The sequence below is a fragment of the Plecotus auritus genome (genome assembly GCF_963455305.1).
Source record: "Plecotus auritus genome assembly, chromosome: 2".
Classification (NCBI taxonomy): domain Eukaryota; kingdom Metazoa; phylum Chordata; class Mammalia; order Chiroptera; family Vespertilionidae; genus Plecotus; species Plecotus auritus.
Window position 1 is genome coordinate 47,324,085 of NC_137771.1, and position 22,421 is coordinate 47,346,505.

A 22,421-nucleotide genomic window follows, 5' to 3' on the forward strand; every position below is an offset into this window, starting at 1 on the left:
GTGTTGCTGGGTCTGAAGATTTGAGATTGAAGCAAACTTTGAACAGGATCAGATTTAAATGTGTCCCAGAAATGCACAATTTAATCCTCTAATATGTGTAGTTAAAGTTTTTATAATACATGTGAATTTGTGGGCCATTTGAATTAATAAAAAAAATTACTGCATAGCATGCTTCTTTTTAGTAATGGAACAAATAGTGGACTATTTTTACTTCCCAATTTTCTTAATTTTAAACTAAGCATGCATTGCTTTATAATCAGGGAGAAAAAAAAACAAGAAGGAATTATAGACTACTTTCCAATGAATTTTTACTCCTTTCTGGTAGACAGAACCTTTAATAGCAAGTCCCTGATACTCAACCCTGTCTGGTGCTGAGGTTTGAAGCTCCATTACTCTCCTGGCTGTGTGGTTGGGACAGTAAGAAAGGTAGTTTGAGGCAGACGGAGGGGCTGCACACTCACTTGGGAGCCAGAGTGATGCTCCCCTGCCTGGGTCACTCATCTCCATGGGCCAGACCTTGGAGGATCCGGAAGCTGCTGCCGACGTGGCTATATCCTCATTCCCTTATTTTATATCTGTTTCTAATGAGCACGTTGGTGAGATCTGTCTCCATCATTAATAGTCGCATTATTGTGCCTTTTTCTTAGTAAGTACAGAAGCCATTCTTTCTGCCAGGTAATGGCCTTCCACCTACTAACTAGAATGAATAAGTACAATAAAAATGCATTGAACAAATATTTCTTAAGCATCTTCTATGTGGTCAAGTAAGAGGGTCATGAGGGTGGCGCTATATAAAGATGAGATGTTGAATTTTGCTATTTCTCAGAGCATTTCTCAAGTATAACATACTACCTAACAAGAATTGTTCTCAGCACAGTGGACGTAGCTAGATTTACAAGCAGCTTTTTGGCAATATTCAGGTTTTGGAGAATGGACTTGCTTGCAATGTCAAGTGTGTGACATTCCACCAGGCAGTGGCTGCATCCCAAAGTCCACATTCTTGAGCAATCATTTGTAACAGGAGAGGAGTGGTAGATGCTGAAGGGTGACCTCAGAGCTCCTTCGTTTCCTCCTCTCTAGCTCATGCCCCTTTTCAGAGCAGAATTAATGTACTTCATCGGCTATCACATGTCTGATATTTACATCTGTAAGATATCCAGCCTCAGGCCCTTTCAGACTGTATATAATCCATCAATGAGTCCCTAATTGATAACACAGTTTCAGGTTGCCTCTCAGACTTGCTGGAAACAGGCTCACATAAATTGTAAACGATTCTTAAGTTCATTTATCCAAAGCTAGGTCATATGTCCATCTATCCAACACACATGTGTATTCTTTTTCTTAAAACCACTCCTGCCAGATCTCTACTCTCTAAATTGACTCCTTGTCCCTGATTCCATTCAAATAACTAATGTTTGACAATGCATGTGTTATATTACGGTACTGGTAACGTTTCGTTCAGGTTCTTTCTTGCTTTTATCCCTAGTTTCTGACTCTTTTTTCTTCAAAATTCCTGCTGAGCTATTTTCTTGTGCATAGCCTGATCCCTAAAGAGAGTTTATTTGAAGAGTCCAAGGAAAGTTGCCTCTTGCTCTCCTGAGTTATGCAATTCAGGTGAGAGTGGAGCTGGGAGTTGGTCTTTCTCACCAAAAGAGAAAGTATCTGGACTTTATTGTGTTTGATTTAAAGAGCATTTGAAGTTGCAAACTTCGATCTAGGTAGCATTGCAGCCTTCACTGAGAAATGGGATTCATGGGGTGTAAGGGGCATTTGCAAGTCACATTACAGCACTAAACGTGCAGGAGGTACAGGTGGGCCCTGGAGGCTGGAGTGGATTCATCACTTCCTTCTATGAATGGCGAACATTGGCCGTGTGCTATGGAGGGTCCTCTCTTTTCTTTAAAATACTATGGAAGTTAGCTGTTAAATATACTAATACCAATGCAGTGAAAAGATGCATTCTACCCAAAAAAAACTAAAATTAAAAGAATAAAATCAACCAAACTAGGAATTTCTGGTTTGTTTTCATACCTACTTACCCCAGCTCCATGATGCATATGTGCCATAAAAGATATGGCAATTATTTATATAATATCTAAAAACTGTTATTCAGTCACTTAGAAACTCAGGTTTCTCAAGGTTGTGTGATTTCGTTTCTGTGTGTGTGTGTGTGTGTGTGTGTGTGTGTGTGATACACAAATACAAAATTAAGTACACAGAGGGCCCTTTTCTTCACCTTGATCCCCTTCATGCTCTATTCCTGTACTGCGATCTACTTCGAAGTCTAGTCTTATAGTTTCTCACAGCAACCCTATTATACTGCTTTTACAAGATTTTTTGCCACATATATTCTCATATATATATATATATATATATATATATATATGTATATATACATACACACATATGTGTATATATATGTGTGTGTGTGTATATATATACACACACACACACACACACACACACAAAATTTGTGAACGGGGGTGGTCCCTAGGCCTGGCCAACAATCGAAGCATGAGCGTCTGGCGTGGAAGGGTAGATCCCAGCTGACCTCTGGGCCCTGAGCAGCACCTGGGCCCCTGGGCCCCCATGCACCCCCCCTCCACCTGAGTCATTGGGCCCCTGCCCAGCTCCCTCAGCGCCTGGGAGCCAGGCGGTGGCCCTGCCCCTGCCGCCACTGCAGGTCGCCATCTGAAGGATGATTGGCAGGGCGATTGGGCCCAGCTCATACCTGCCTTGGCTTGGCACTGCCCACTCACCTTCATCATCCCACGGCGGTCCTGCTCTCGTTGGGGCCCATTGGAGCCAGCAGCGCATCCACTGCCACCCACTGCCAGTGCCGCGTCACCGGTGCCCACCATGTTCCGCATTGCCCCCTGGTGGTCAGTGCATGTCATAGTGAGCAGTCGAACTCTAGTTCGAACTCCCAGTCGAGGGGACAATTTGCATATTAGGCTTTTAGTATATAGGATACTCTCTTATAACATATATGATCATAATGGATACAGCCTGTTTAACTTAGCAAAGTATCTGAACATTCTTCTGTGCATCCTATATAATAAAGAGCTAATATGCTAATTAGACCACATGGCAGAATGACCTTCCGAACGACCAGTGGGTAGGGCTGTGAGGCAGCTGGGGCCGCAAGGGCCGAGCTCCTTGCATGAATTTTGTGCATCGGGCCTCTGTATGTAAATAAATATACTCCTATATTACTTTAGCAGTGACTACATAATATTGTTGAATTAATGAATCTACTCCACTTCGACATTTAGAATGTCCCAATTTTTCACTATAACATTGCTCCCTTGAAAGATTTTAAATGACCCTTCCACAATTTTACTTGACCACTGTGTGGCAGTTGACATGTAAACTTCTCACTGTCATACTTTGGTTTCCATTTATCCTCTTACTTCTCTGCTCAGTCCTTTCCCGTTTCTCTTCAGCTCCTTTTCCATTATTCTGTCCCGAAGAGTCGATGTCTCCACTGTCCTGACGTCACTGTTACCTCCCTGAATGTCGTCAATTTAGCCAGCGTCTCACCTCCCACCACATGCTGCTGAATTCCAGATCTTCATCTCCACCCACGACCTATTTCTGGGTTTATTTATTGTGTAACCAACTTCAGGGCACACATCTCTCTATGATTGTCCTGTCGTTATCTCAAAAATTAAGCAAAACACAAACTTTCTTCTAAACTTAATTCCCAATCTGGCTCATTATCCCAATGATCGGTACCCCCATCCTGGTTACACTGGGAACTCTTTCTCGCCTTTTCCACCCAGTAGAACTCCAGGTTTTATTTAACAGTTTTGATTAAACTTGAGTCAGTGACCAAATAAAAGCATGAGTGAGTGAATGTTTGTCAGGTATTTACTGTGTACAAGATCCCTCCCTGGGCACTTACCTGTGTGTTCCTCTTCTTGCTCATCACCCCGATTTGTGACATAGGTCTCATCGTCCTCTCTTGATTGAAGGGGAAACTTGGCTCAGACTTTGTAGTTCAGGGATGTCTCTTGAGTCTCCTTTGGCTTCTGCACTGCGGATGCCACACACTTAGATCTTCATTGCCTTTCTAGAGGAATAATTATTTAGTATGTCCCAAAAGGTTTCCCTGCTTCTCTTCCCTCTTTTTTTTCTTCAGTATATCCTGCATACTGTTGGTATTTTGAAAATACCTGCTCTATAACTCCGGTTTTCAAAATCCTCTGGCAGCTCCCCTTTACCTCTGAGATAAAGGTGGAGGCCTTTCAACTCCATCTTCTGTTCCTCTTTCTCCTTCATAAGCCCTCTGAGCCCTACCCTCTGGGAATCACTTTCATTTCTTCAAATCACCAGTCTCTGTCCCTCCTCCTTCGTTCATATTATTGTTTCATCCTAAGATGCACTTCCTGCCTTCTCTGACTTATAAAATATTGCTCATTCCTCCAACCTCTTTGCCACCTTCCCTCTGGCAAAGATGAGAATTCCTTGTCTGTTGTAGCTTGTTGGGTTTGCCAGGAGGCCAACTCAGAGATGGGATTGGCAGCCTGTGGGGAAAAAGAAGGAAGCAGGGTTGAGCAGTGGGAGAAACGGGCTGAGATACAGTCTCAGCGGAGTCCCCAGCCAACGCCCAGAGAGCCCAAAGGCTGTGGTGGCCCAGCTACAACTCTTGTTTATTACTTTACTCTGTGGCTCATCTTATTATAGAATTTTAATTTTTTATATTGGACGTCTACTTGACCCTCTGCTCCAGTTAATTTATTTTTTGTGTGCCTACTGCTCACAAAAAAAAGTCCAGTGCCTTGCCCAAAGCAGGTACACACCAGATGTTTATTGAGTGAATGAATGAATGAATGAATGAAACAAACTAGGATTTTCTTTGTAATGTTGTTACCTCGCTTTTATAATGGAATAACCAAGACTTTGGAAGGACTTTTTTGAAGAAAGAAATGTGGATGTGATTTGCTGTAAGGTAGCACTAGTTTCCTTAGCTTAGCAGCAAGTCAGCGCACGTAAATGTCTCAGGTATATAGAGTGACACAGACTATGCAGGTGAACAGTGTCATTCTCATGAAACCAACTGTGCTGAGTCCAAACACACACTGTACACAAGAAAATCAACCCATCGCTTCTTAGTGCCCCATAAACCTTTGTATACATTTGTCTCATTCTTACCAAAAAAGTATCGTGAAAGTGTAGTTGGCTTGGAAGGAGAAACCAGGGTAGACTATTAAAGGTCCCCCAGAAGTAGAGAGGGCAGTGGGGAGAGGCTGTGGCAAAAAACACAGTGACCAGGTAAGAAGTGATGGAATGGCAAGAGGTGGAGAATCAGCCCAGCCTGTGTGGCTCAGTAGTTGAGCATCCACCCTTGCACCAGGAGGTCACCCATTCCATTCAGGGCACGTGCCCGGTTGCAGTGGCAGGCCGGTCCCCAGTACGGGGCGTGCAGGAGACAGCGGATCAATGTTCTCTTTTATCGATATTTCTATCTCCCTCTCCCTTCCTCTCTCTTTAAAATCAATTAAAAAGAAGAAGAAGTATAGAATCAGTGTATACCACTCTTTAAAGCTGCTTGGCTAAGAAAAGGAGAAAAGCCACTGAAAACTTTGGGAAAGGTCGGAGAGAGGAAGGGTTTTATTGTTCTTGCTACTGCTAATATTTTTTAAATTAGGAACACTTGGTGTTTATATGCCGAAGACAGAGAAACAGTGTAGAAAGAAGGTGAAACTAAGGCAACAGGATAATGAAGTTTAATGTCTTGGTCCAGTTGTTCCACCCGAGTGATCATGAGTCAGCTGGAGTTCATTGTTAAGAACACTTACCAAGTGAACCAGGATGTGGGCTCGGTGAAGCTTGGGAATCTGTATTTTTCAACGCTGGTTGTGATGGTCAGCCAGGGTTGAGAACTCCATCCTGTTATTCTGTCTTATTCCTTCTGAGAATCTTTGCAGACCACCTGGACCTGTGGATCCTTTGGGAATGGTCTGCTAGAAAGGAAGAGGGTAGAGCAGTAGATCCCACACTGATTGTGGATTTTCCCAGCAGTTTACTCTGGATTCTGAGCCCATGACCAGGCTAATTCTGTCGCAACTGAATGAAGGACAGAATGGACTGGTTATTTTACATGACAGAATTAGCCTAGAACAGACATGACAAGCTTGGAACAGAACCAGGGCTGTGAGGATTCCTCTACTTAACATTATACTGAAATAAAGACTGTGAGATAGGTGGGTCCGTGGTCATTAATGTAACTTGGGTGATGGGCTTTCGCGAGTATAATCCGGAGGAATCACTGTGCTACATGCTCCAGATTCACTCAGCTCAGAGCTCAAGGTCACTTCCCTCTCGGAGTCAGAGTAGCCTTAACTCTGTAACAGGAACAGTACTATCTCTTGCATGAACCTCCACATTCTAGCTCTCGCTAGCTGCCTGAATAATAGATAAAACCTACCTCTTAGGATTGTTGTAAAATTAACTGAGGTAACACATATAAAAGGCTTAGTAAAGTGCTTGGTACATAGTTAAATGCTCGATATGTTTGCCACTTCTGAAGCAGCGTAAACGATATCTGGGGGGTCCATGAAATACAGCCTCTCCTGAAAACATGGTAAAGCAATACTCCAGATGTGAGCGAGGAGTAGGAATTGGAAAGATGTGATAGGGTATAATGCCAGAAATTGTTAGGAGTCCTCAGAACGTTAATTTATTTTATCCACCTCCAAAATGAGGGCTGTTGCACAGAATATTACTGAAAGGTGCTATGTAATTTCTGGTCTGTTGGGGAAGTCGGAGTGTTTTCATATGTCTGCAACTTTGTGTATTTAGGACAGCTCTTGTATTTGGTATTCGGTAAGCCGTGGGAGGTAGATAGCTGTGGGTGTTTTGCTTGGTGGTGTTGGGCTGGGCATTGGAAAGCCCGGAGTTCCTTGAGGTGGGAGGCAGCAAGCCTTCTGTTATAGAGCATTTTCTTCTTGTGCCTACCCCCTGGTGGAGAATATGTTTGAAAAAAACAATAGTCACAGCCCAACTACAAGCGGTTTGTATCCCACCCTTTCTCATCAGCCTGATGATGGAAGCATTAAAGAGGGTAGATAAGAATTTGGAACATTGTTGGTTTGGGTTTCACTGAAGAGGTCAGTGAGTTTAGAACAAGTTAGATGTAGATGGTGAAATCGGAGGGAAGATACTTGGGGCCGTGGACTCTGGAGCCCGTAGGTTAAAGTTACCCTCAGACAGTTCAGTACACTGGCGCAGGCAGGTTTGAGCCTCAGTAATGGGAGTTGTAAAGAACACCTGGAAGGGGGAAAGGCATGCTTTTTAGCTGCTTTTCTGAGAGCAGTTTGTGTGTGATAGTTGAAGAAAAGTAAGCCAGTGGGTATTCCAGAATTGTTTGTCTTTGCCCAGAATTCACATAGAAACTGTATGAGGGAGAAATAGTCAATTTGTTGAAGACTATGCTGAGGGGGATGGAAGGGGTAGAGTTTGCCTTTGAAGAGCAAGGTGCCATCACAGGTAGCTCTTTAGTGTTTAAATGCCAAGGTTAAGTTTCTCCATCATTCTCATCTAAGTGTTTCTTGGCACTGTTTGGACATTTTGTTTAATCTTGGATCACTATTACTATCTCATAGTCCTGACTCCCCCCCACCCCACCCCCCTTTGGCATAAACTTGATTAAACCCAGTTGGAAGTTGGCTCTTTCTCTCTCGTTGTAAACCTGTGTATCTCCCTGCTATTGGCCTTCATCCTTTGCCCTTTTAACACTTTTCTCTTTTGGTTTCTAAAGAGGGTCTTTGGGAACACCTTGTCGAAATCCATTGCTTTACAGATGAGGAAACCGGGGGAGGTGACGGGGACATAGGTGAAAAGCCTTGACCAAAATCATCATTCACTAGTTCACTTAGTACATACTGACAGAGCACTTCCTAAAAACCAGGCCCGTGCCAGGAGGCCAGAAATGTGAGGAACAGACCTGACCTGGCTCCTGCCTTCTTGGCGCTTACAGCTCCTCTGCACCTGAGACTTGAATCAAATAGCTTCAAACAGAAATACAATGAATGTGATCCATTTTTGCTATGAAGGTAAACCCTGGGTGCTCTGAGGGAAAGTCTCTCTGAGAGAGTGAAAAGAGTTATTCGGGACCTAAGGATCACTTTGTGCAGAGAGCTTGGCACATTTGCCAAACGGAAAAACATAGCTCTTGATGTGTACAGCATAGGGAGGGGGCGGGGGGAAAGGTGAGGTTGGAGAGTAGGAAGGGGCCAGGTGGCATAGGGCCCTATCGAGTTTGGATTTAGTACTAGGAGAGGTATAGTGGGAAATCTCTGAAGGGTGTTCAGCAAATCCATGGTGCGATTTGGTTTCCATTTTTGAAGGATGCTTCTGCAAGCGGTCTGGAGAGTAAATTTAAGGTTAGACGTGGGACTTCAACCCATGGCTTCTTGTTCCCAGTCTATTCCTATTTATCAGGTCTCCCTTCTAGTTCCTAAGTACTTACCTGGATTCAACAGAAAGTGCAGAATAGCACTGGGCCTGCGTCCAAACAGCTTACTTAGGCTGCTCCAATGGGCAGGCAAAGAAAAAGACACCGACAAAGTAATTCAGAGGTCTCAGCTAGATCGTTTCTCCGTTCAGTAAAACCTCCTCCTGTGGTCTAAAATACGCTCTCCGTTAGATGTCGCTCAGAATCATGAGTGCTATCATTCCTGTTGGCTCTGCCTACCAAGCTGTAGCTTGTGTCTGGGCCACATTCCACTTAAGCCAGCCTGTGGGGTCAGAGGCGCACCCCATGACATCGGACGACCCACTGGTGGGTGCCATTTTCAGCAACTCGGCAGTTTGTTTTCAAACGCGCACAATTAGCCCTGACCAGTTTGGCTCAGTGGATAGAGCGTCAGTCTGCGGACTGAAGGGTCCCGGGTTCGATTCCGGTCAAGGGCATGTACCTGGGTTGCAGGCACATCCCCAGTGGGAGGTGTGCAGGAGGCAGCTGATCGATGTTTCTCTCTCATCGATGTTTCTAACTATCCATCCTCTCCCTTTCCTCTCTGTAAGAAATCAATAAAATATAAAACGCGCACGATTACATGTTACTGTAGCCTTATGCCTTATTTCAGTTGTGAAATCATTCCTTTTCATCGTGTCTCCTTAACTGTATTTACGTGCATTGTATATTTCCAAGCTAATGCAACCAGTTATTTTGATTGAGTAACACCAACGTGTTTATGTATGTTTATTCTGCCTCTCAAGAAATGCTCGGTGTGCTTTTTATCCGGTGATTGCCAGCTCCTCTCAGCGTGTATTTATCGACATGTAGAAGCACTGTGGTATTCTGGCAACAGCAAGGGCTTTGGCAGACACGCCTACATCAAATCATCACTCCACCCTGGTGGCTTTGAGCAAGCTCCGCCTCTGTGAAATGGGTATAATAAACGCACAGGGGAATTATGAAAAGCGGCACACCCTATATAAAACCGGTTTATGCCACACTCAATAAATTTTCCCTATTTTATTATCACATCAGCGTGACTGAGGTATCATTGACAGCCAATAAACTTATGTGTTCAAAATATACAGTTGATACATTCTGGCATGTACAGTCCCGTGAAATCTTCAGACAAGCAGGCTTTTTATCCCTCCCCTTATCTGTCTATTTCTGTAACTATTGGTTTGGTGGTGGTGTGGGGAGAAGGGAGTATATAGTATTTTTTAACATACTTAGAATGATCATTGCTCTTATGTTGATGTACTCCCAATATTTAATTTATGTTTAATTGGATTTGGCATTAGAGGAAAGTAAGTTTTTGGAATTGATCCAGCAACAGTCTCCGGAAACAGCTGAGAAATAGTACTGTGCAGCCCCTCCCCCGCCTGGCTCCCGCAGGTATCACCTCTGCAGCCCTCATCGAGTGGATGCCTCAATGTGGAAAGCACTGGGGGCCTGCCCCGGGGGTAGAGAGGTGGCTCAGACAGAGGCCTCGCCCTCAGGGATCTTAGAAGCCAGGGACCGAGAAGCGGAAAGTTACCCTCACAACAATCCTACGAACTAGAAGGCAGGAAGAGATAAATACCAGAGGGATTCAGAGGGTATGATAACTTCTGTCTCGGGAATAAGCTTCAGTGAGGAAAACACCATCTCTTGCCTCCTCCACGGTGTCTGTCTGAGGTAGGTGTGCAGAGCAGTTTTGACAGATACAGGACCTGCCCGGGGATAGCTTAAGGCCTAACACTGTGCATCCTGGGCCGACTGCTGGGCACCTGCCCAGCTTTTTCTTGGATGCCGTCCAGCACTTCTGAAGAAAGAGTGAGTGTGCAGGACCCCAGCCCGAGTTTTCCAGTGACCAGAACACCTTCCTGACTCCTATGAATGGAGAAGCCCCCTCTGGGCTGCCCGCGTGGATAATGGGGCTCTCGTTCTCCGCACATCTGGGTCAGCGAGGGGCCCTCCTGGGGCACGCACCACAATGATAGATTGCTTCTGGGCTCTGGGGTCCTCATTACCATCATATCCATCATCTTCTGCTAGTACCGAATAATGGATGAAATTTAATCAGATGCCAGAGGAGTTCTCAGGGGGCAGATTTGAGGAACCTCGCCTGATACTTAAGCTCTCGTGCTGCAGTGATGCTAGGGAGCCGGCATGATATTTGGTGGTGGAGACTAAATGTATCATGCACCGTAGGAATTGTGATTTATTTTTAAAACATTCTTGCTCTCAGTGGCTCCCCTTTTAATAGCCTCACTGTAGCCTGTTTATTGTTACAGATGCTATTTTTAAGTGAGGTCACGGAGTTTGCCTTTACTTCCAAAGGCAGCATTTGCCTTTTTCTTGCCCGGTGGGCAGGGCTGCCTGGAGAACAGGGCTAATATGAGGTCAAGATTGAGCCTTCAGATCCCCAGGAGATGGGGCGAAGGAAAAACCTCTCCCCTGTGAACACACACTCCCCTCTGCCATCCATCTCAGGAGAGAGCCTGGTCACCCGAGTCTAGGTGACGACCTTGAGAAGGTCGCCCGGCAGAGTGGAGAGGGGACGGGCATTGTGGTCACGCGCTGGATTGACACCTTCCTTGTCCACTGAACCCTCAAGCAGGTCCAAAACCTTCCTGATCCTGGTTCCTTATCTGTAACTTGGGATGGTCCTTTTTTTTACTCCGGGGACTGTTAAGGATGAAACGTGCTACAGCTCCTTGGTGTGTGTTGGACAGGGTAACTGCTGAAGGTGTGAGGCACTGAGCATGCTGTGGCAAATACAGCTTGCCACCGCTGTTTGTAAACAAGCTTTGATTAGCACACACCAACATGTCTCTATATGTTGGTGAGTGCCAGTCTGTTTACACATGTCCATGGCTGCTTTCACACGACAGCGGCAGAGTTGCAACAGAGACCATGTGATTTGCAAAGGCAGAATCATTGACAATCTGGCCCTTTACAGAAGTTTGCCAACTCCCGAGCCAGACCAAAGGCTGATCATGTAGGCACTCAGAGCATGCGTGTTTTTCTGTGTTTTTCTCAAAGGCATCTCACGGTTTCTTTTTGGCTTTGCTCAGACTCCTCCTCTGTTGCATTACTTTCTGCTCCGTGTCCCTGTATGTGATTCTTTTGATATAGTGGTTATTACAGTAGGGTTTTCTTTGGGGTCATCTTTGTATATTTAAGCATGTAAAGCAGCACCCTACACATAGTAAGTGTATAATACGTGACCGAGTCAGTGTGGAACAGAGGGAAAGGGCATCAGAGAAGGGAGGGAACTCTGAGTCCAGGAAAGAGGTTAAGGAAGACTTTGTGGACAGGATTGCACACAGTAAGGTGGCTGTCACTCCAGCTGCCGGTCAGTGACAGGGGTGCCGTGTACACAGGACAGGAGGCAATGCTGCACGAGGTAAAGAAGACAGGGGCCTGGAGACCCAGGCTTGGACGCCAGCTCCACGACTTATGATGAAGCCTTAGGCAAATCGCTTAAGCTTCTCTACACTTGCTTTATCCTCAACTCCAAAGTAGGGAATAATGATCCTAAGGTTGTTGTATGGATGAAATGAGATAACATCAAGGAGAGCCACCATCCAGTGCTGGCACGTTGGAATCATTCCATAAGCGATCATCGGATGATTATGGTTCTGGCCTTTCAAGTACTGTCAGTGCTGTTTCCCTCATTATGGAGTGAGCAAGGTCAAGGTCACACATCTAGTCCCTCTGGAGACTAGGCCTATTAACATCACTGTTTTCTACAGTTAGAGAATGTATCCAAGCCAGTAAGTGTACACTGGCCCAACAGGGACCAGCCCAGTGAGGAGAGGCATTAGTACAACTGAATCATTCATGCTGGAAAAAATGATCCCGGACATATCGTGTCACCATTCAAAGTTAAGATGAATAGCTTCGCTTGAATGAAACATTCATTTCATTTTCTAATAGGGGTATGTGTTTGTTTTTAAAGGACAGGAAGAAAATGTTTAGTAGAAAATTTACAGCCTTATAGTGGAATTTCTTCATACGAGAAGCATTTTATGCAAAACAGATGCCTGCGGGTGGTGCCCACGTGCACCTGTGGGCTCGGCGGTTATGTTTCATATTCCCCCTCCTCCAGTTCTTGCAGACAACCTGAAATCCAACCCTGGAATCAAGTGGCAGTATTTCAGTTCGGAAGAAGGGATATTCACTGTCTTCCCGGCACACAAGTTCCGGTGTAAGGGCAGCTATGAGCATCGCAGTAGGTACGTTGACTTACTTGCTAATGTTGTAATTACTGCCCCTGACAGTGATCTGCATGAAATACTGGCTCCTCATTGACATACCTGGCTCTGCCTCTAGGCTGCGGTTTTAGAAACGTGAACTTATTCTGAAATGATTTCGCCTTTGAACATAGGTTGCCTGTGGAAATGCTAGGGAAGGTCACATGATAAAGCCCAGAGCTTTTCTAGAACTATCTAACATGCCAAAATAGAACAAGATATTTACTAAAGAAATTAAATTGCTTGCACTACCCAAACTGCTCTGCACTTCAGGCACCTTTGGTGAGACAAACACGGCGATATGTTGCCTAGGGTTCAGCAGGCAATGGAAGACGTAGCAGTAGCATGTCTCAGAGCAGAGGTTGTGATGCTCACTATTCCTGTATGTGACATTGTGCTTGGCCATCCTTTTGAAATTTACACCCAAATCTCACCTAATCAAAGTGTGAAGGTTGTCTAGGAAACATCGGATTAAAGATCCATCATTAGTGTGGAAATGACTCGAAGTTGTGCTGCTTAGCCAGAAGGGCAGTGACAGAGATCGTGTGTAGGACGATCAATTTACAGAGCCCCTGAGGCAAAGATTCCTTCTTTCCTTGGGAATCCCCATGGTTCCTCTTTTGCAGTGTCAGATGTTTGATGCCAGAACCTCTGCACTTGGTACAAGACACCCACTTTGCCGAGTCTAAATGAGCCATCGCTTGAGCTTCCTTCACCTAATTTTCATGTGCTTCTTGGAGGAGAAATTAGATGGCATACTGTTTTTATTTTTTTTAATATATTTTTATTGATTTCAGAGAGGAAGGGAGAGAAAGAGAGAGATAGAAACATCAATGATGAGAGAGAATCATCGATCAGCTGCCTCCTGCATGCCCCACACTGGGGATGGAGCCACAACCCAGACATATGCCCTGACTGGGAATCGAACCATGACCCCTTGATTCATAGGTCAATGCTCAATCACTGAACCACGCCAGCTGGGCAGCATGCCGTTTTTAATGAACCACCTGTGAGGGATAATCCAAAAGGACAGCCAGGACCTTATCCCAAATCAGCATTACCCTGCACTTGGTAGGTTTCATGCATCATTTTTTTTAAATTAATTTCAGAGAGATAGAAACATCAATGATGCGAGAGAATCATTGATTGGCTGCCTTTTGCAGGCCCCAAACTAGGGATCAAGCCTGCAACCCGGGCATGTGCCCTGACTAGGAATTGAACCGTGACCTCCTGGTTCATACATAGGTCAACGCTCAACCATTGAGCCACACCAGCCGGGCAGGTTTCTTGCATCTTGATCATAAATATGTTACTATTTATATATCGCACTCAAACAGTTTTTACCAACTTATTGTGACAGTGTGAACACATATGCTGCTTATTATTTATGTGAATTGAGTTGGAATGAAGAAGGTGTGTCCTTTTTAAAAAAACCTATTCACCTAGCTTGGAGGACCTAAAAAGTTCCATGTGTAACACAGTCATCAGTGTTGGAAGAGTTAGATTTTCTTCTTTTCTGTTCTCTCTTTCATTTCTGGAGCTACATCTCCTGGATTTTTTTTTTTTTTTTAAATCCCATTTCCCTACTGGCTCAATGGTATCAACTAGTGGTACCTTAGTATTAATGCAGGACTTTGGGCTTGAGAACAGTGAGTGTCGACTTGGCCAGGTGTTTTGGTACTTTGCCTACATTTCTCAATTTGTGCCCAGGCTTTTGTGACTCAACTGGCATCTAACATTTCCCAGAGAGAGAAAAAAATCTAGTGTTTTTTAGGGGTGTCCATAAAGGAGAGCATTCTCTGAGGCTAATGTGCTTTCTTAAGCTCCCCCTAATTTGTTCCAGCTTTAACACTGTGAATAGAGCCCTCATTAAGCCTACCCTCACACCCCTTCCTGTACGGCACTCTGGCAGAAGCCTGCTTTGATGGGAGGCCTTTCTCTGGGACTCCACCCCTCCCCCTTCCTTACTGTTGGCAAACAAAAACCTGGCCAGAAGAGTGTCTGTCACAGGCTCGGACAGCCCTGACCGTATGGTGATAAATGCTTAGCTAAGGGGCCTTTTCGTGGCTGACTTGCATGGGCTGCCTCAGTCCTAAAAGGGAAGGGCCCTCTTCGCAGTGGTCTTCATCTTGCGGGAGAGAAACCAGACCTGCTATTCCGAGTCGCTCAGCACACTCACTGAGTATAGGCTGCCTGGGTTTTCCCAAAGTCCCACTCTGTCATCTGCCAAGGAGGACCCTGGACAGGCGAGCGGACCGTTCTCCCTCTGAGGCTGTGTCTGCAGCTTGAGGCGGCCACCCGGTTCGTTTCCTGGAGCAGGACGTTGGACGTTGGGTAACACTGAGCAGCATCACCACCTCAAGCAGCGGAGAGGGTTGCCGTGTGAGTGAGGAAAAGCCAGCCTTCCAAAGGGTTTGCTTCTTAAAACCGTCTCCCAGTTGCTTTCATCTTTGGGAGACACATGGTACCAGCCCCTGGTCTGCAGACCCGCCCTGTTATCTCGGGGTGTTGTTTTCAGGGCCCCAGGATAGTTTCTCCCGCTGGCTGTTCTCTCATTCTCCTGCCCTCTGTGGAAAAACCTAGGCACCAGCATGACTGCACATTTGCTCGCAGCTGGCTTAGGGTGAGGCCTTTTACTTAAAGCAGGATTGACCGCAGAGAGCTTCTCCTCCTTCCAGACCTATCTACGTCTCAACAGTCCGGCCGCAGTCCAAGCACATAGTAGTGATCCTGGACCACGGGGCCTCCGTCACCGACACCCAGCTCCAGATCGCCAAGGATGCCGCCCAGGTCATCCTCAGCGCCATCGACGAACACGATAAGGTGACCATGATCCTAGTGGCCCGCGTGGCTTTGGATCTGCCTTGAACACCTTTTTAAAAAGCACTCTGTGTTTTATGACATATGTTTTAGAATCCGTCTTTAAGATGACTTTGGGAGAAGAGAGCGATTTAGTTTTCACTCTAGTGTTTGAGAAAGCAGCTGCCAACTGAGATTCCAAACCTCTTGTAAAACCAACCCCACCCAGCCGAACCTTGCACTTCCTTTCTGCCTCCTCTTAAGACTTCTAATTAGCTGTGACTTTCACACTGGAAGTTAAGTTAAGGAGCAAAAGGGCCAGGGCTTGGATGCTGGTGGATGGCTGACTTTTTTTTTTTTTTTTAATATATTTTATTGATTTTTTACAGAGAGGAAGGAAGAGGGATAGATAGTCAGAAACATCGATGAGAGAGAAACATCGATCAGCTGCCTCTTGCACACCTCCTACTGGGGATGTGCCCACAACCAAGTTACATGCCCTTGACCGGAATCGAACCTGGGACCTTTCAGTCCGCAGGCTGATGCTCTATCCACTGAGCCAAACCGGTTTTGGTCGGATGGCTGACTTTATCTGAAGATTGCTTGGGAGGGAAGGGAGAAGGGAAGGCCACTGGAGGCTTACTAATCTCTAGGACACCTCAGGGACAGGTGTGTTTGCAGCTAATGATAATCTGTTGCCTGTGGGCAATTTCTGCTTCATCATTTTGGCTTCTAAATCCTAAAGTTTTACTCACTAATGTCGTTGTTTAAAACCTCCCCCATATCTTTACCCTCCTCCCCTCCCCGCACTTCCACCTCCAATTGGACAACCAAGATGGGTAGTACTTGCTAAGACTTTTCTTTGCATGAAAAAAAAAATTTTTTTAATATTATATGTGAACACCATACTGCTGACTTCATCTTGGAACAAAAACCAAACTCTAGGATCCCTCCCTCTTACCAATCCTTAACTAATCCTTTTCCATCTTGATAGCTGTGTGCCTTCAGGCATTTATTTTTAAACTCTCAGAAATCTGTATGCTTTCTCCTTGGGCTCTTCTGGAATTTAGAAAACAAATAAAGAGACAACACCCCGCACCTTTCCGTGGTAGGATAAAGGGTTTCCTTTTTCTTCCGTCCAGATCTCAGTGCTGACTGTGGCAGACACTGTGAGGACCTGCTCCCTGGACCAGTGCTACAAGACGTTCCTGTCTCCAGCCACCAGTGAGACCAAAAGGAAGATGTCCACCTTCGTCAGCAGCGTCAAATCTTTGGACAGTCCTACCCAGCACGCCGTGGGATTTCAAAAGGCATTTCAGCTGATTCGGAGCACAAATAACAACACAAAGTTCCAAGCAAGTAAGTGCATTTTCTCAGAGGACTGATAAACTAGTGGGTAAAGGGTGGCAATAGGAATATGTTATAAATGCATCACACAACCATGTCTGGAGGGATTTTTTAAAAATTGACTTGGGATAAAATTTTCGTGTGTTGTCATAATGTCATCCAATACTAGGCTCTTACTAGATTTTTCTTCTTTCCCAATTCAAGTACTCAGTCTGTACAATTTCTTCACTCACAGAGCCTCTTTCTACCCCTTTTGTAAGGACACATCCCATTTACTTCCCGAGGGAATACCCACATCCTTTTTAATGCTAATGGTCAACCTGGCCTCCTCTTTGACTTAGAATGGATGACCACTTGTGCGCCTGTGCAGGTAAATGGGCCACAGGAGTTCTTGCCATAATCCTTCTGTCCTCTAACCAGCTGTCATTTCGATGTGCATAGCCCTTCAAATGTACAAAGGCACTCTAATTTAATTTCCATGTATTAAAGAAGATGTGGAATTAGGGTGCATGCTAATGGAAAGGATATTTTGAAATAAGACACGTACTTTGAAACTACCGAAAGGAATCTCTGTTATTTTCCCTTTTATATTTGAAAATCTATTTGTAGGGGTGTGTGTGTGGTTTGTAATGAATGTATCCTTGAGGAAAATTTAAAGAGTATATTTTTAAGCTCTTTGTTGTGTCTGCATTAAAACTAAGACAGCATTGCTAAATGCAAAGCACAGTGCCTGGCAGATGGTGGGACCTTGAAAGAAAGAAGCTGCTGTAACTATTGCAGCTAATGGGGGTGGGTAGCATATTCGTTTTGTGTTTCTGTATATTATTATCTCATCGTTTATTGTATTATCTCACAGTTTCCCTGGGTGAGGAGTCTAGATACAGCTTAGCTGGGTTCTCTTCTTAGGGTTGCGAAAGGCTGCAATCCAGCTGTCAGCCAGGTGTGTGGTCTCATCAGAGGTTTGGAGTCCTCTTCCAAGCTCTAATTGTTGACATAATCACTTTCCTTGCAACTGTAGAACTCATGTCCACTTGCTTCTTCAAGGCCAGTAGGAGAGCATCTCCTCTTCAACTCCTGACTTCAGGGAAGGCTTTAAAGGTCTAATCGGAACTAATCAAATGCACACTCCCTTTTGGTTTAAGCAGATCGTTCTCCCTTGTGATTGACATTAAGACCTTAATGACATCTGCAAAATCGCTCTATCACCTTTGCCATAGTCGATCGGTTAGAAGTGAATTCCTGGTCATGCCCGCACTCAAGAGGGGAGGGGATCATTATGCAAGGGTGTCAGTCATCAGGCTCATCTTAGAATTTGCCAACCAGCATTGAAACCGACCAATATTACAGGCTGGCTGAGTGTAAAATTTCCCACGATTCAATAAGGCCAGTAGACAAGGCTGACCTCTTTCAGGGGTCCTCAAACTACAGCCTGCGGGCCACATGCGGCCCACCGAGGACCTTTATCCGGCCCACCGGGTGCCACTGCCTGTCCTGCTGAGCAGCCGACTCGTCCTGGGCCCGCAGTGCGCATAGGAATTTGTTCATAGTTTTGTTTTTTTTAAACTATAGTCCGGCCCTCCAATGGTCTGAGGGACAGTGAACTGGACCCCTGTTTAAAAAGTTTGAGGACCCCTGTATCAAGAGGATTGGTTAGTTGGTGGATGCCATTTACCTGTAGGTGCCATCTACCTCAGTGGAAGTGTTTCTACTTGATTCTTCAGCCATCAAACCAGCTTTAGAGTTTAAGTCCGGTTTTGATGGTGATACTATTTAAATAGTGGAGAGAAATGTCAGCCCAGCAGTGGCCAGGCAGTGACTATGACTCAGCAAGCCCCAACGTGAGGTAAGGAGGATTGTTCGCAGGGTGTAGTTAGTCCAAGAGCGCATGCTCCCTCAGGGAGGCAGCTGCTCTTCTGTGCAGCCTGTGTTGCCAGGCAGGAATTCCTGCCCTGTGTTGCCAGATCTTCTGTTTCAAAAGAAGCCAGAAATCTGGATTTTTATGTGAAATCCCTTGATTTTCAAATGTTGACATTTGTTCCAGCTTTAAAACTGAGTAGAGACCTCATTAAACCTCTTCATACAAATCTTCCTGCACTGCACTTATGCAGAAGGCTGTTTTAATGACTAGCATTTGTCTTCTCTGTTCTTTGTTTGTTTTTCTTAATGTTGGCAAACAAAAGCATGGCAAGAAGAGTGACCATCACACACTGGGACAAATTTTGATGGTACTATTTTTTCTTTGTTGTTTTTTTTAAATCCTCAGAGGAGTCCCTTTTAGGCCAACTAATATGTTTGTAAGGTTTCACAGGCCTCCACCTAAAGCTTCTCCTAGCAGCTCGAAGGAAAAAAGGACCCAAATGAGTTGCATAAAGTATTTACTTCAGGAATGAGCATTGTCTGGTTAATTAATGAATGATTTGAGGTGCTCTCGAGCAATATAGCCTAGTGTTTTAAGTATGCGGGTTTTAGGTTTCCACCAATGTGGTTTCAAATTCCTACTCTGGAATTTTTCTAACCTCTGTGAACTTGTGTAAATTATTTGATCTCTCCAGGCCTGGGGGTGATAATAAGATCTAGGATTCCATCATAAATATTAAATAAACGTAGCTGTGGTTGTTATGATATTCAGTTTCCTACAAGACTTCCAGCTAACCTACAGAGGATACCCCAGGCATCCTAAATTGACCTCAGGCCCAAACAAGGCCAAGGACCACTAGCAGCCTTGGCTACAACACAGTGAGGGATCTGTATACTCCTCCCAGGAGCTTACACTATATATACACACCACTGTTCATTCCACAGACAGTTATTTAGCACCTGCTCTGTACCTGGTACTGTTTGAAAGCCATGGGGTGAGGTTAATCTAATAAATCAGATCTACCCTGTAGGATTATTGTGAGAATTAATTTGTGCATGAGAGTAAAGTATCTGTCCCCCATTAGTGATAATAAGATCCAGAAGCTACATGTCAGAAATTATTGTAACTTTGCACTAATCAGAAAAATCTAGAACTTTTATCCAGTGCTGGCTCTTTTTCAAGCCTATGGTAGATTTATAACTGATAACATCAGTACATTTGGGTTATTTGTTCTGGGTTTATTATTAGGGTAATTGGTTAGTGGGTCACTTTATAGTGGAAGAAATAAGATGGTTAGGAGTGGTGATCTATTGGCATGGGCAAAGTCTCATTTGAGTAGCTCTTTCCTTTTTGATGGTGACCATAAGGAATGCATGTGACTTAGTCAGGGGCTTGCCAAATGGAGAGTCCATTGCATTTTTTTTTTTAATTTAAGTTCTTTATTGTTAATGTATTACAAAAGCCATTGCATTTTCTTCTAGGTATATACTATGTCGTTGTTCTGCCCAAGTTCCTATAATTACTCATTCTTAACATTACTAATCACAAGGTTTAAAGTTCTTCTGAGTGACTAGAGAGAATATCCTGTTAAGTAAAAATAAATAAATAAATCAGACCAAATTTGGCAGGTCTGCTATCTAGAAATAGAAAAATAACTGTTTTGATTGTGCATAGGACAGGAATGGAATCAGGGATGAGGCAAAAAAAAAAAAAACAGTGAGGATACTTACAAAGTATATATCTTATTGTGGGGATGGAAAAAAAATACACTGAGTGCTGAAGGCTGCAGGCATTCTAGCTTTCCAAATAATGGCCTATGCCCTAAAACTAGCTCTCAGTGACAACGTATTTAATCCAAATTCCTAAAGCTGAGTAAAAAATTCAGTGGGTTCTCTTTTAAGTCAGTTTTACAGGTGTGTCCAGGAATTTGTCACACATGGTACCTTTGACATTGGGCAGCCTCATGGTATATTTGTACACACACATACACACTATTTTTTTCCAGTTTAAAACTTTAAGTGAGGTGTTCTCAGGTGTGTATTTACAACATGGAGAATTATTATCAGCTAATTTAAGACAGGGATATTCCTAAGCTTTTGGATGTGTGTGTGTGTGTGTATGTGTGTTTTGCATCAGAATTCACTTTCTAATTTCTGATAAATAAATAGTGCAATATAAGTTTGCAGTTAGCATTTATTAGAGAATTATTCAAGCATCAAAAGTAGCTTTAAGACTTGCTTATAGGTCCTATCTAAAGGCACCCAGCCCCAGCAGAGGGAGCTACAAGCTGAGGATTGCTGATAGTTTCAAAGAGCATACTCAGGGCCAATCACAAAACACGTCTGACATTGTCCTGTGCTAGAGATTGGGAGTAGCAGATCTATCTAATACAAAGACACAAACCCAAACAGGTATCCAAAATGGGGAGACAAAAAACAAGCCCAAAATGAAAGAACAAGAGAATTCTCTAGAAGAGCTAAATGAAATAGAGATAAGAAATTTATCAGACATAGACTTCAGAATAATGGCAAAGATGCTCAACAGCATGAGAAAAGATATAACTATGAAGAATGACATAGTACTGATAAAGAACACACAGTGGACGGAATACACAGTAGATTAGGGGAAGCCAAGGATTGGATCAATTAATTAGAAGACAGGGTAGAAAAAAAAAATCACTTAATCAGAGAACCGAAAAGAAAAAAACAGGACAGCTTAAGGGAGCTGTGGGACAACAGGAAACATAACAATTTTCACATAATAGGAGTGCCAGAAGTGGAAGAAAGGGAGCAAGGGATAGAGAACTTTTTTGAAGAGATAATGGCAAAAAGCTTCCCTAACCTGGTGAAGGAAAAAGTCACAAAAATTCAAGAGGCACAAAGACTCCCAAGCAAGAGCCCAAACAGGTCCATGCCCAGACACATCAAAATTAAAATACCAAATATTAAAGACAAAGAATCTTAAAGCCAGCAAGAGAAAAGCAATTTGTTACATACAAAGAAGCTCCCATAAGGCTGTCATCTGATTTCTCAACAGAAACTCTACAGGCCAAATGGGAATAGCATGAAGTATTCAAGGTAATGAAAAGCAAGGATCTGAAACCAATATTACTATATCCAGCAAGGCTATTGTTCAAAATAAATGGTGAAATAAAGAGCTTCCCAGACAAAAATAAAAGGCTAAAGGGGTTTATTGTCACCAAACCAGCACTACAAGAAATACTAAAGGGACTGCTGTAATGAAAAGAAGAAATATATATGGAAAGAAACCTACGATACAGAATTAAAATGGCAATAAGTACTGGTCAATAATAATCATAAATGCAAATGGATTAAATTCTACAAAATACATAGGGTAGCTTAATGGATATGAAAACATGACCCAATTATTTGCTATCTAGAAGAGACCACCTCAGAACAAAAGACACACACAGATTGAGAGTGAAAAAATGGAAAAAATTTTCCATACAAATGGAAGCTTTACTCAGAGACATCTCATTTATTCCTGTACCTGAGCCACACTTTACTCTGAGTCATTTTACTGAGGTTTATATGCTCTTTAGGACACCCAACTCAGGCAGAAATCTTATCTTAACCTATGGCTGAATCCTCTTATTGAATCCTGGCCCTGAGAGACACTTTATAGAGCCATTTGAGGTAGGTTTATATGCTCTTTAGGACACCCAACTCAAGCGGAAATATGGAATCAT

General features: G+C 43.9%; 1 protein-coding gene across 1 annotated transcript in view; it reads left to right on the forward strand.

Moving 5' to 3' along the window:
• CACHD1 (cache domain containing 1) overlaps nucleotides 1-22,421 on the forward strand; it is a 244,434-nt gene that overhangs the window by 158,131 nt on the left and 63,882 nt on the right. The window contains exons 5-7 of the mRNA XM_080656375.1: nucleotides 12,564-12,690; nucleotides 15,387-15,531; nucleotides 16,650-16,866. Of these exons, the coding sequence (XP_080512501.1) occupies nucleotides 12,564-12,690; nucleotides 15,387-15,531; nucleotides 16,650-16,866 (489 nt within the window). The remainder of the gene's footprint in view (nucleotides 1-12,563; nucleotides 12,691-15,386; nucleotides 15,532-16,649; nucleotides 16,867-22,421) is intronic.